The 12,109-nt window shown below is 35.8% G+C and overlaps 2 protein-coding genes across 3 annotated transcripts in view; both read right to left on the reverse strand.

The window, feature by feature from the left end:
• Positions 1-1,704: 1,704 nt before the first annotated feature.
• Positions 1,705-5,437, reverse strand: LOC105558513 (ras-related protein Rab-39B). Its single transcript, XM_012006228.1, has 3 exons — positions 4,820-5,437; positions 3,784-3,893; positions 1,705-3,251 (listed from the first exon to the last, which is right to left on the reverse strand). The coding sequence occupies exons 1-3, from the start codon at positions 4,925-4,927 to the stop codon at positions 2,813-2,815; spliced, it is 657 nt and encodes a 218-aa protein (XP_011861618.1). The 5' UTR covers positions 4,928-5,437; the 3' UTR covers positions 1,705-2,812.
• A 3,567-nt stretch (positions 5,438-9,004) lies between these two features.
• Positions 9,005-12,109, reverse strand: part of LOC105558514 (nuclear RNA export factor 1-like) — a 10,391-nt gene continuing 7,286 nt past the window's right edge. For both annotated transcript variants that reach the window (XM_012006229.1, XM_012006230.1), the window contains exons 5-6: positions 11,400-11,738; positions 9,005-11,273 (exon numbers count right to left, since the gene is read on the reverse strand). In XM_012006229.1, the coding sequence (XP_011861619.1) occupies positions 10,869-11,273; positions 11,400-11,738 (744 nt within the window). In that variant the 3' untranslated portion in view covers positions 9,005-10,868. The remainder of the gene's footprint in view (positions 11,274-11,399; positions 11,739-12,109) is intronic.

Here is a 12,109-nt window from a genome sequence, read left to right on the forward strand (position 1 = left end):
TTGTATGTATTCTAGACTTTGGTTATGTTTGAATTATTTATATAATACATAAAGAGCAAGCGAGATTTTACAATTCCACACTAACATCAACAATATATATGCTACGTATATTACAAATGTACTTAATATTTTCACAAACCCTGATGGTAACAATTCATCGAATTGTGACGAAGTTGGTAGAAAATGTGTTTCCGATTATTTTGTATATGTACAATTTTATGTTTCATCTTCTGATACTAGTTTTACCAATCCTATTCACACAAAATAATGCTTTGTACTACAAATGACAAATTTCATACTGTCGTGTAGAGAAATGAAGTTTTATTATCTCATTCTCTGAAAAAATAAGTTCAACAGCAGCACAGCCGTTTTCGTTCTATTGAATATTGATTTGTTAGACGAAATAAATCTCGATTGTGAATACGTTTTATAGATTTAAAATGCTTCGTACAATGTTGCATGTATCTTGTTTTTTTTTAAAACAATCCTAATTCCATGCTTATATATGTATATTGTAATATTATATTATTAATATATCAGATGACCAACAAAGTTCATAATATTTATAGAGTTGGCAAGAATCCTGCGAATGTCGAAATTCAGTACCTAGGAGGCAATATTAGATGCGATTGTTTTGGCAAATCGGAAATTGTTCATAACTCAAGAGCGTTAGTTCGATTTTCTACTAATATATTACATTTTTTATTCAATCGTTTCTATTAAAAGTTTTGCTTTTCTAGTTTACAGATTTTCTAATAAAACGTTTCTCTAGCGACACTTGATGTGTACTTTCAATAACAATATGTGTATTGACTGATAACTGGCGACAGCTGGTGTTTCACTTCGGGATAAGTATGGGAAATAGTTATGAGAAATGCGAGTTATGACAACCCTGGTCGATTCTCCCTGAAAGAACAACCGCAAAAAGGGTGCAAACAATACCCGTTTTTCGGTCCTCGATTTTTCAAAGAAATTTTATGACAAATGATAGCTCATGATAAGACATTAATCACATAAACATTTTACGATGAGCATACGATTGGTTTCAGAGATATAGAGGGTCAAAGCGGTTACCACCTACTAAGAAAGTATGACACTATCGACACTATAGCTTGAATTTTCGTTGAATTTTTTCGAAACTCAGTACCTATGGGTTCTTTGAGTTGCTGATTACGAATCTAATGTCAGATTTTAAAGATTCAAGATGGCGGATCCAATATAAAAAAATTAATTTCTCCAAAAATTGTTGTCTAAGCGTCTTTCGAGTTGCTGATTACGAATTTTCCATCAGATTTTCGATACTAAACGATAATTTTTAAGTAAAAAAAGCATTCTTTTGATTACGTTTTCATAAAAAATGTCAAATTGATACGTTACATGGCGCATAAAAAATAACACGATAGCTTTACTTGCTGTATTTAGAAGCTTTTTCACTGCAGACATGCTTGTTCATGGAGAAATTAATTTTTTTATATTGCATCCGGCATCTTGAATTTTGAAAATCTGACATCAGATTCGTAATCAGCAACTCAAAGAACACATAGGTACTGAGTTTCGAAAAAATTCAACGAAAATTCAAGCTATAGTGTCGATAGTGTCATAGTTTCTTAGTAGATGGTCAACCACTTTGACTCTCTATATCTCTGAAACCAATCGTATACTCATCGTAAAATTTTTATGTGATTAATGTCTTATCATAAGCTATCATTTGGCATAAAATTTATTTGAAAAATCGAGACATTTTTGGCGGTTGTTCCTTTTAAGACTGAAGCCGTTCATGGAAATAATCAAGAGAACTGTGTTGCTTGCGATGACGTAAGTGATGAAAATTTTTGAATAAAGTTGGTATTTTGAGATATTCTATTTGAATTTTTTTAGAAATGTACATAATTATGTATAGCTTAGAAATAGTGAAAAGTTTTCCAACGTGGATTAATGCGGATCAATACATGTTATCGCAATGTTTTGAGAAACAGCGAAACGTCTGATACAATCATCTGTTTCTCTTAATACAGATTTATATTTTCAAGATATTGATTTTACAGCTGTCGAATTTGTTTGTATTTTCTTCTATTTCAATTTACACATTACTTTGCGAAAATTGGTTAGGCAACAGGTGCAATTTCTCGATACTCTGTGTTCTCGCAGTGACACGTACGTGTAATAATTGTCAGAACAGTACTTTCAAACTAGAGGAGAGGAAAGACTACTTCAATTACTATCGTTTTAGAATGCTTAACTTTAGGGTATAAACTTGGCACAACACTTTCAAATGCGCATATTCAAAGAGCACGAAATGTGTGCCTACACGTGTGTTTTCTCAATTGATAGCTTGTAGAAGATCAATGGTTTTAGGATACTTATATTTAGAGAAAACAAGTCTGTCAATTCTCTCTCTATCAATTGTATAATCGTCACTCTAGGAAATTATATGAATTTTATTAGCCACCTGATTACGCAAGCTATATACAAAAACATCTTTAGCCCAGATGTAACCATAATTTCCAACAAAATCGTTAATCTTCCCCTTAAAACAAGAATGCAGTAGGAAGTTACTTGTCACGTAAGTAAAAAAGATTGTGTATGTGTGTGTGTGTGTACAATATACAGCAATCTATATTAATACAATAAATAACTTTATAGCCCGAATAACATGTAACACATACAAGTAAGTATAAGTATATATTACAATATGCTTATATATGCGCGTTGATTTATTAAATTATATGTGTAACATAGTCTCCCGAAATAACGATTCCATCTGCATTCTTAAATCTTGTTTGCTATTCTAAAAATAAATCGAAGTAACGACCTAACAACACGAGCTTTTCGCCGGTTCCGCCTCGACTAGATTAAAATCTAACCCACCAGGCCTAGCGAATCCAGTTTTAATGCCGTCCCAACCGTCTTCTACCTTGTATTCGCCGGTTTGTATCCTGTTATAGACTTCCTGCGTAACCGTTCGAAACGCCTCCTCAACATTTACACCGGTCTTCGCACTGGTCTCAATGTGATGCACACCGTGTTCGTCGGCAAACGCCCTGGCTTCCTCCTTGGAGACCTCCCGTCTACCGCCATTAGTTACTAGGTCCAATTTACAGCCTACCAGAGCAAACACCGGGCGATGAGGCTCGATGTGTCTGCGAGCCTCCATCATCCATTGGGGAATATGCTCGAAGCTCGCTCTGTTACAAACGTCATATACGAGAAGCGCCCCCACTGAGTTCCTGTAGTAAGACTTTGTAATTGACCTGCGAAGAAAAGGACTCGATAACAAAGTAAGGAATCGGCAAAGAACAAAATCTACAATGCAGAATACGCAGCGAGTGATCGCAAACTTTTGCAAAAGTACATTACATGTACGTACACACCTAAATCCACAGAGGAATGTGGTACGACATCACACTGGTTCAAGAAGTTAGGGAAAAACAATAAAGAAATTAAGGAATAAGATATGGAGCGATGAATTAGATACGGTAAAAGGGAATACTACAAGAAAGCTATGGATGGAAAGAGAAAGAGAAGAGGAAGAAGAGGAGAAAGAGGAAGAAATGTAAATAGAATAAGATCAATATAAGACTAATAAAGTACAAACAAATATAAGATCCATAAGAGTGTAAGTACAAATAGACTAGAAAAAATAAACATAGAATAAAGCTAAGCTTAGAATTGTTAAATTTAGTTTTCAAATACAAGTTAAACTAAGTAAGTAAATAAAGTAAAAATTAGAAATACTAGTGACAACACGCAAGAAATTTAATAAGTTATATATTATATACACACCTAAATCTCTCTTGGCCAGCTGTATCCCATAATTGCAACTTTATTCTCGTACCATCTTTGACTTCTATTAAGCGTGCGAAAAAATCCACGCCAACGGTTGGATCTGAAAGCTGAAGTTGTACAAAGTATTAAAACCAGGGAAATCTTTTCTCTCATCTCGCGTTTCCTAATCAAGAAACGAGCGTGTCAATAAGAGTGATTCTGTTTATCTGTCCTTTTTCACCAAGATAAAACTTTCGAAAGCCGGAGAAGATCACAATACCAAATTGATTGACAGTCAAGTCTTAAATATTAGGTATGTTCTTTACAGCTAAACTCTGAACCAGCGCAGCCAGTTCAGCTACAAAGAACAGATTTGTTGTATCGTAGTGTATCAATTTTAAACACTTCATCGCAATACACTTGTTCCTCGCAGCCTTTGCTCTTCAACGTCCAGTTGTGTGCTTTTCAGAAATAGTGTAGTGCAAAGAATTGCTCGTTGTTGCAAAGTACAGCTCGATCGAGTTAAGCGATGTTTCAACGAGCTCGTAGAACAAATAACAGTGGAGCTGCGTAAGCTCAAAGGTACAGGAAACGCTGCTCAAGGCAACTTTTTGACCAAGCTCCGGACAGCTGTATTCAATCGACATAATTGCCCGCAGCAAGATTCACCGTGACTCACTGCCCCTGACACATCCTCACCATGTGTCAGGCGGCAAAGAGTTAACAATACCAGCCATATCAATCAACTAATCGTGTCATCCGATAAGTTAATCCGAGTTTGCTCGAGGTCACTCTTGCTCCGTCCAATTCTAGAAGAGGACAAAGAGAGTTACGTAGAGCGCTAAATATACATTCCGCTGCAGGTCGGAGCGAGCTGCGCGCGACGTGCGCGACTCGCCTAACCTAATTACATCGTCGGACCCTCGTCGAGAGATCGGCGGGGTCTTCTCTTGGGTCTCGGACGCTCGCGGCGAGACGGGGTGTAAACGGGGAAGAGAGAGGATGTCGCGCGGGCAATCGCCCTCGCGACGGGACGACCGGACGTCGTGTGTACCTCCGCGAACTTGCCGTCGGTGAAGTACTTGAGGAGGGAGCTCTTGCCGACCGTGCTGTCGCCGATCAGTATCAGCCGGAACTGGTAGTCGAAGATAGGCTCTACCATCTTGGCGGTGTCGCGGCGAGTAAATACACGCCCGCTCGATAATCGGCCGTGCGCGCGTAACCAGCGGAATCAGCAGCAGCGAGTCGCCGTCGTCCCTCAGCGAGCCACGCGGTCCTCGCACATCTCTCGCTCGGCTGCGGCGTGCCCTCGCCTTGTCGTGACCGCGCACAGAGCTGTACCCACCACAGCTGACCGCGGGCATCAATCATCGGAGCGCACACGGCTGACGGGGCTCACCTTCGCCCCCGCGAGACAAGATTTCACCACACCACGGCGTTCGACCGCGCGCGCGCTACTGCGCACAAGTCCGTCGCTGCGGTCGCGCTCTCGCCAGCTCTCGCGTCCCGAGGACTCCCGAGTCCCGAGACGGCGCCGAGACGGCGGAGCTCGGACCATGGACCTATAATATATGGACTGCGCATCGCGATGAAAGAATGTATCCCATACAACTGAGAGAGATGCATAATAACTGGACATTTCTCCTCCGCTCATGCGCACAAGAAGGGCTTGAGACTGTTTCTCTCTAACCTTATCTTTAAAAAGTATAATTCACTGTAAAATATAAATATAAGTCCCAGTCTACAATAGAGATTTAAACCCTAAGCCTTAAGTCCCAGTCTACAATAGAGATTTAAGCCCTAAGCCTTAAGAAATTGACTAATCACAGTCGCGCATTCTACTCATACTTGACCGTGATTGGCCAATTTCTTAAAGCTTAGGGCTTAAATCATCTATTGTAGACTGGGACTAAGAAATTGACTAATCACAGTCGTGTAATCTACTCGTACTTGACCGTGATTGGCCAATTTCTTAAAGCTTAGAGCTTAAATCATCTATTGTAGACTGGGACTTATGTGTCAGTTCTAAAATACCTTTCAAAATAAGTTTTTGAAAAACTTGATAAGAATGTGCCTTTTTACCCATTTTATTTCTTTAATATGCTAATCTTTGTTCCAACAACGTATTAATTAAAGCTACAGCCCAGCGAGAGTTTGAGCCGAGAGAACGACGGGAGTGGGGGGGGGGGGGCTTTAGACAGCCTGAAGCTGCTGATTAAGTTACGACATAAAATTAATGAAAATGAATAAAAATGACGCTCATTCATCGCCCATCATCCTAACACGTTCTTTGTCGTTCACTTATCCAGCACGATCGCAGAATCAAATTAACATTACAAACCAAACGGATCGCGACCGTATTCCACGAAAAAGAGAAAGAGTCCCTTTCCACCGCCGTGAAAACAGGAGTACCCGCGATTTACAATAAGTTTAAATCCGTCGCTGCCCATCCACGTGCTTTGTCGCCTATTTTGAACATTGACGAGGGGGATAAATGTTCGAATAATTAGTCAGAAACGAGGCCCGTCATTTCTAATGGATATTTCTCACGAGAGCGCATTGGTATTAATATATTAATAAATTAATTATTAATAATAACGGATTAATCAATTACGAATTATCATCAGTCGTTGCGCAAAAGTTGGTGCAGCTGTACTCGATTAGCGCCGACGTTGCTTAACTTGATTACGACGACAATGACGATTATAAATTGATAAAAGTATAATCCAATATCCCCCTTCGATCGATACAAATGACACACGGGTTAATAGAATTCAGACGAACGCGATAAAATCGAGTCGAAAACTACTGAACGGAAGCCGGTGATTTTTTTTCTTTCTTTGTTTAGACCCCAAAATGTAATCGACCTTAAAACAGAGGAAGGGGACATCCTTCACCCCGAAAACAGATTTTGATTAAACTATTAACTATATAACAGGCTATGCGGTAACATCGGGGGAGTTTATCATGCGGAATCAAACCCTCTTCGCCTGTGGGGATCCGGCATGGAATAACGATACTTAGGTATCATGCATAGTTTTTATATTTTCACGTAAATTGGCATACTCTCTTATATAATGTAGGTTTATATAAATAAGAAACAATTTATGTATAAAATATTATTTCTTTATTCATACTACACGGTTAAGTATTGTACAAGCAATTCTTAATTATATCGACGACACTTATTAATAGAGGTATTTACATTATGTATAATCCCTCTCTTTTTCCTTCTTATGCGAGACAAGAGTGTTTTTTTTTGTTATGTAACATAAATAACAGTAGATCTTATCCACTTGTACGCGTTTTACAAAATAAAAGTATCTAATTGTCTTTGTACATATCTACGTAAAGAAGAACATGTTTTTTGATCACATGTGAGATTTATAAATTCTGTTTATAATAAATGTATACAATAATCTCTGTAATATTCCGCGTGTCTTTATCCAGTCAAAATACATGCATACATTCTTTTTTAAATTAAAACTATCGCATACGAGTATGTGAGTATAAATGATTTCTTTTTGCCTTATTATTTAAGGCACCTACGATATTGAAATAATCAATGCTACTACGCGAGTTGTTGTTAACAGGTGGGTGAGATACCGTTGAAACATATTTGACAACACATCCGCATATCATAGATCACTTCTGGCTTTTAAGCGCACTTGAGTGCTTGCAGTTTCCAGGGGAATGCAGACAATTCCTTGCAGCTATTCCCACTGTGACGATGTAACGCGCCTACCCCCATACGATATCGTAGGGATGTAGGCGACAATGTGCTTAATCAACTGTTGTTCACCCTCGCAACAGACTTATTCACCTCGTTCTAGGAACGACGTCTACGTCCTTCCACCATGCCATGATATTGCCTGACTATAGATGATATTTGGGATTAGTTTTCTAACACGAGTCACAATGAGTGGTTGGACTTCGAGTTAAGAATCCCATTCAGAAACACCAGGACATTGTTCTCGAGTTGAAAATTTTAGAACATCATCCCGGTACGCGACGTTTCTGGTTGTTCGTTGGATGTGTGCATATGCATTTTCGTATGTATGTGGAATGCAATCCACATCCTTAATAAGATAAGAACTGAAAGTTGTATTTCGCATATACGTAACGCTACATATATAGTATTGCGAAAAGAAAATTGAACCCGTCATAAATACTATTCTCCAATCGAATAATTTATACTCACATAATGTAAGCGAACTCTTTTTCACCTACATGCCTAGCGACTTACGCGGACGCATAAACCTGTATCATATAACACTGTTTACAATTTTAAAAAAGCTATTCAATTGCGTTTGTATCGACGTACATATTAAACGACAATTTTGAGAAACCATTGTACTTTATCAAATTGTACTAGTCTTTAAATATCGTTTGATATACCTATATTACAAATACTCGAAACTTCTTTTACATCTAAACTTATAGAGATCTGAATTTTTTATCTATCCTGCGTAATAAATTATGCAATTAATAAAATACGTACTCAAAAGTAAAATAGGCAATTCTTGAAATTTTTTTCTTATAAATAAAAATAGAAAAACTTATTCTGTATATGTATTTGTTACTATTTATAATTTCTTACCATGTATATCGCGTTTTGTATAAAAAAATTTAAAAAGTTCAAAAATTGCCCATTTTTCTAGTATTTTTGAGCAAATACCCCTTTGATAGTGCAAAAACCTAAATTTAACCAGGTAGGATCCGTTTTACGATAGGATTACAGCAAAACGAAGTTAAGTTCTAGCAAAATTCTCCAAAGTATGTACTCCTGTTTTTTTCAATAATGAGTTATTTTTAACATTTAAACACTTGCTTTGTTTACTTATACTTGTTTTTATATAATTTTGATCAAAGTTATTATATAATACTAATGTAAGGGAAAACATTTGTAAAATAAATCATAAAACAAATCCTATCTGTATTAGAAAAATTAAAGATTAGATATGCAAAAAGAACGTTTTTTTTACTTAATCTTTTAGATGTAAAATTTCTTAAATTAACTGTTCACAATGATGTTAGATACAATTAGGAGAATATTATGTTGTTTGTTATAGATACAAACGGAAATCTTTTTAATTAGAGAAAAAGATAGATACTTTTTACTTTTGTGTACAAAAAATATATGTGCATAATATATGTATAGACTCCAACTCGCCTATATAATATAAAAGTTTCTTAATTTCTTTTTAATTTAAAAAAATAAAAAGTATCAATATCTTTTAAATGGCTCTCTCTCTCTCTCTCTCTCTCTCTCTCTCTCTCTCGGAAGCAAGTCCAATCTAACAAATCTAAATTTTTTGTATCTAACATCATTGCAATCACGGTAACAACATCAATGAACAGTAACCCAAATGATCATTAGTATTATCAAATAACTGCTTGAAAAAGTATAAAAATTATTTTTGGGAATATTCAGTTTATCAAATCCTATACATAATGATCAGTGATTTCATTATACATATTACCCAAAAATACCTAAATATGCAGAGTGGTGTTCTAGCAGAAATCGCATTTTTTTTGTAACAATGAACAAAACAATCTGTAAAAGCATATGTATGTAAGGTTTTAACCACTTCAGCGGCATTGACGCCATATGGCGCGGAAAATGTACGTGTCCCTGTGGGCATTGACGCCATATGGCGCACATCGTTTAATTTTTAATTGACTGGCCCGATTTTCATAAAACTTGGTACCCAAGGGTTTTTTGGGTCGTTGAATACAAATTCGCGATCAAAATTTCAAAATTCAAAATGGCGGACCCAATATGGCGATCGAAAATAATCACAAAATCCAAAATCTTTTCGATTGTTTTCGATGTTAAGAAACCTAGTATCAAGAGGTTTTTTGGTCGTTGAATAAAGTCGTCGAATTCGCGAGCAAAATTTCAAAATGGCGGCCGCACAAAAAATATAAAAATTCAAAACTTTGTCTCCTGACAATGTTAATGAATTCAGATTTATGTTCCTATATCTTTTTTTATTTTTTGTGCGTTTTTATTTTGTCCGCCATTTTGAATTTTTAATTTTGATCTCAAATTCGTATTCAACGGCTCAAAAAACCTCTAGATACCCCTAGATTTCTTAACGATCGGAAAGATTTCGGACTTTGTGATTATTTTTGGTCGCCATATTGGGTCCGCCATTTTGAATTTTGATCGCAAATTCGTATTCAGCGGCCCAAAAAACCTCTAGATACCAAGTGACATTAAAATCCGATTACTTTTTTTTCTTGCCCACTGGGACACAAACAGTGAAATTTTGTCTGCCGCTGAAGTGGTTAATGGAAAGCTTCCAGTTGAAGATCACATCAGAGATATCTATAATTATTCTTATAAAAACTTGAAGCCCTCCATTAAAACTTTAGATACATATGTTTTTACAGCTCGTTTTGTTTTGTTGTCACAAAATAGCTGTGATTCTTGTTGGAGCACTACTTCTGTTTTGTTCAAAAATGTGTACTTAATTAACATATGTACGTTATAATATTTTTAAATTAACATTTTCATAATTTCAGAAAAAACTATGGTTTACAAATAATTGTTGGAAAAGTTACTGTTTTCACTAGTACTGTCAAACAATAATATATCTGTATACGTATAAAATTTGTTAAAAATCAGAATATAAACATAGTTATGACTTTTCTTAAACAAGATTGTAATGAGATAGAAAGGACTTTTAACAATTTTCATGTGGATGTATTGTGTGCAAATTTAAATGTTTAAACAAGATTCAGATGTTTAAACAAAATTTAAATGTTTAAACAAGACGGATTGTAGATATATTTGAAACAGTTTTTTAAAGGAACTCTATTAATATACCTAATCTATTGCTTTTTCTAGCATTTACCCTTTCCCAAAAAAAAAATTAATAATTATCTTTTGTTGCCAGAAATACATAAATCGAAAGTAACAAATAACCAAATGCTTTCTACTCAAGTTTTGATACAAGATACAAAATAAGTATACTTATAAAAAAAAGTATACGACGGAATGGAATGGAGATCGCAGTTATACAAGAAGCTCCTGCACTCTGATTTTTCTTACGCTATTATCACAATGGCAAGTTTTCTTACTCAATATATGGCGTTTACTTCGTAAACGCTTCTGACGGTATCTGCCCACGTTTAAAGAACTCGTGAAAAGCAGAGAGTGCATTATCATAATTCCACTGAGTCTCTTGTAAGCACTTTAAGCTCCATTGCAGATTCATACTTGTCTGCTGACTTAACGTCACCGTCATTTGCTGTTTCACTACTTCTGAAGTTTCCAACGACACCGTCTGCGGTTGCGGTTGACTTCTGAGCTGATTCAGTTGCTGATGCAGTTGCTTCAATTGCGCCTCAGACGGCTGACTAATGTGCCACTGCTCATTTCGAATACAGCATCCCTCACCTTCCGGAACAATTATGAAGGTGCGGTTGAAGTAACGAATGGGCTCGTCTTTATCGAGTTCTTGAAAGTAACCCGTTATAGTAATGAACATCATTGCTTGCTGTAAATACATAAAAACTAATTGACTTATTTGTTTTCAATTAATAAAAAATAAATTATAAGTTTGTCTTTATCTCACATATGAGTAATAAAATGTAATATACAACAGTATAATAGGATTACTTACTGTTGCAAGAGTGATGTCCATGGTAAAGGTATTCAATAAATGCCTTGTCTTTGGCATTTCCGATATAAACGACACTACAGGCAATCTACCCTGTTTCAATAACTTATGTCTTCTATTTGAATCAATTGTTCTAAATATGTTTCTATTCTCCGTGTAATACCCATTTAACTTGTAGAAATTGCTTATCGTCAGGCTTAAGCATGCATTTTCGGCGTATGCATCGAGTAAAGGTTGACGATTATCGCTGTCAAGTATCGTGAAGTATTGTTGTAAAAACTGGCTCGCTATCTCTTGAATTTTAGGATCCGAAACAAACATTCTTTGCGATGGAGGTGGTATCTGTAAGACACAAGTAAAAATTTAGTCCAAGCTGTAATATACGGGTCATTCCATATCAGATTTACAATCAAAATTTTGATTCGCCTGAAAATTTTTTTTCTCGTTCTAGAAAGGAAAAAAAATGACACGTATTTTTTCTTTTTAATATGATATGTAAATTTTCCAAGTTATTGATTTTTTAATTTTTAAAGTGCAAAAAATTTTTTTTTCAATAATGCTTCTACTATTCAACGAAGAGTATAGAATACATGATTAAAATATGCCATGGGATCTACTATTAAATCCATGCTTTGATGAAAACTCAGAAACGGTATTTAGTACTTTCTATGCAACAATTAAATAAACAAATGGAATTATCTCAAAAGGAACCT

This window comes from Vollenhovia emeryi, unplaced genomic scaffold, assembly GCF_000949405.1.
Source record: "Vollenhovia emeryi isolate VEMERY1.0 unplaced genomic scaffold, V.emery_V1.0 DF939338.1, whole genome shotgun sequence".
In the NCBI taxonomy this organism is placed as follows: Eukaryota; Metazoa; Arthropoda; class Insecta; order Hymenoptera; family Formicidae; genus Vollenhovia; species Vollenhovia emeryi.

Coding starts and splice junctions, on each gene's coding strand:
- LOC105558513 (XM_012006228.1), bottom strand. CDS start 4,927: ATGGTAGAGCCTATCTTCGACTACCAGTTCCGGCTGATACTGATCGGC. Junction 3,894..4,819: donor CCGACGGCAAGTTCGCGGAG/GTACACACGACG, acceptor GTACAACTTCAG/CTTTCAGATCCAACCGTTGG. Junction 3,252..3,783: donor GCTGGCCAAGAGAGATTTAG/GTGTGTATATAA, acceptor TTTTCTTCGCAG/GTCAATTACAAAGTCTTACT.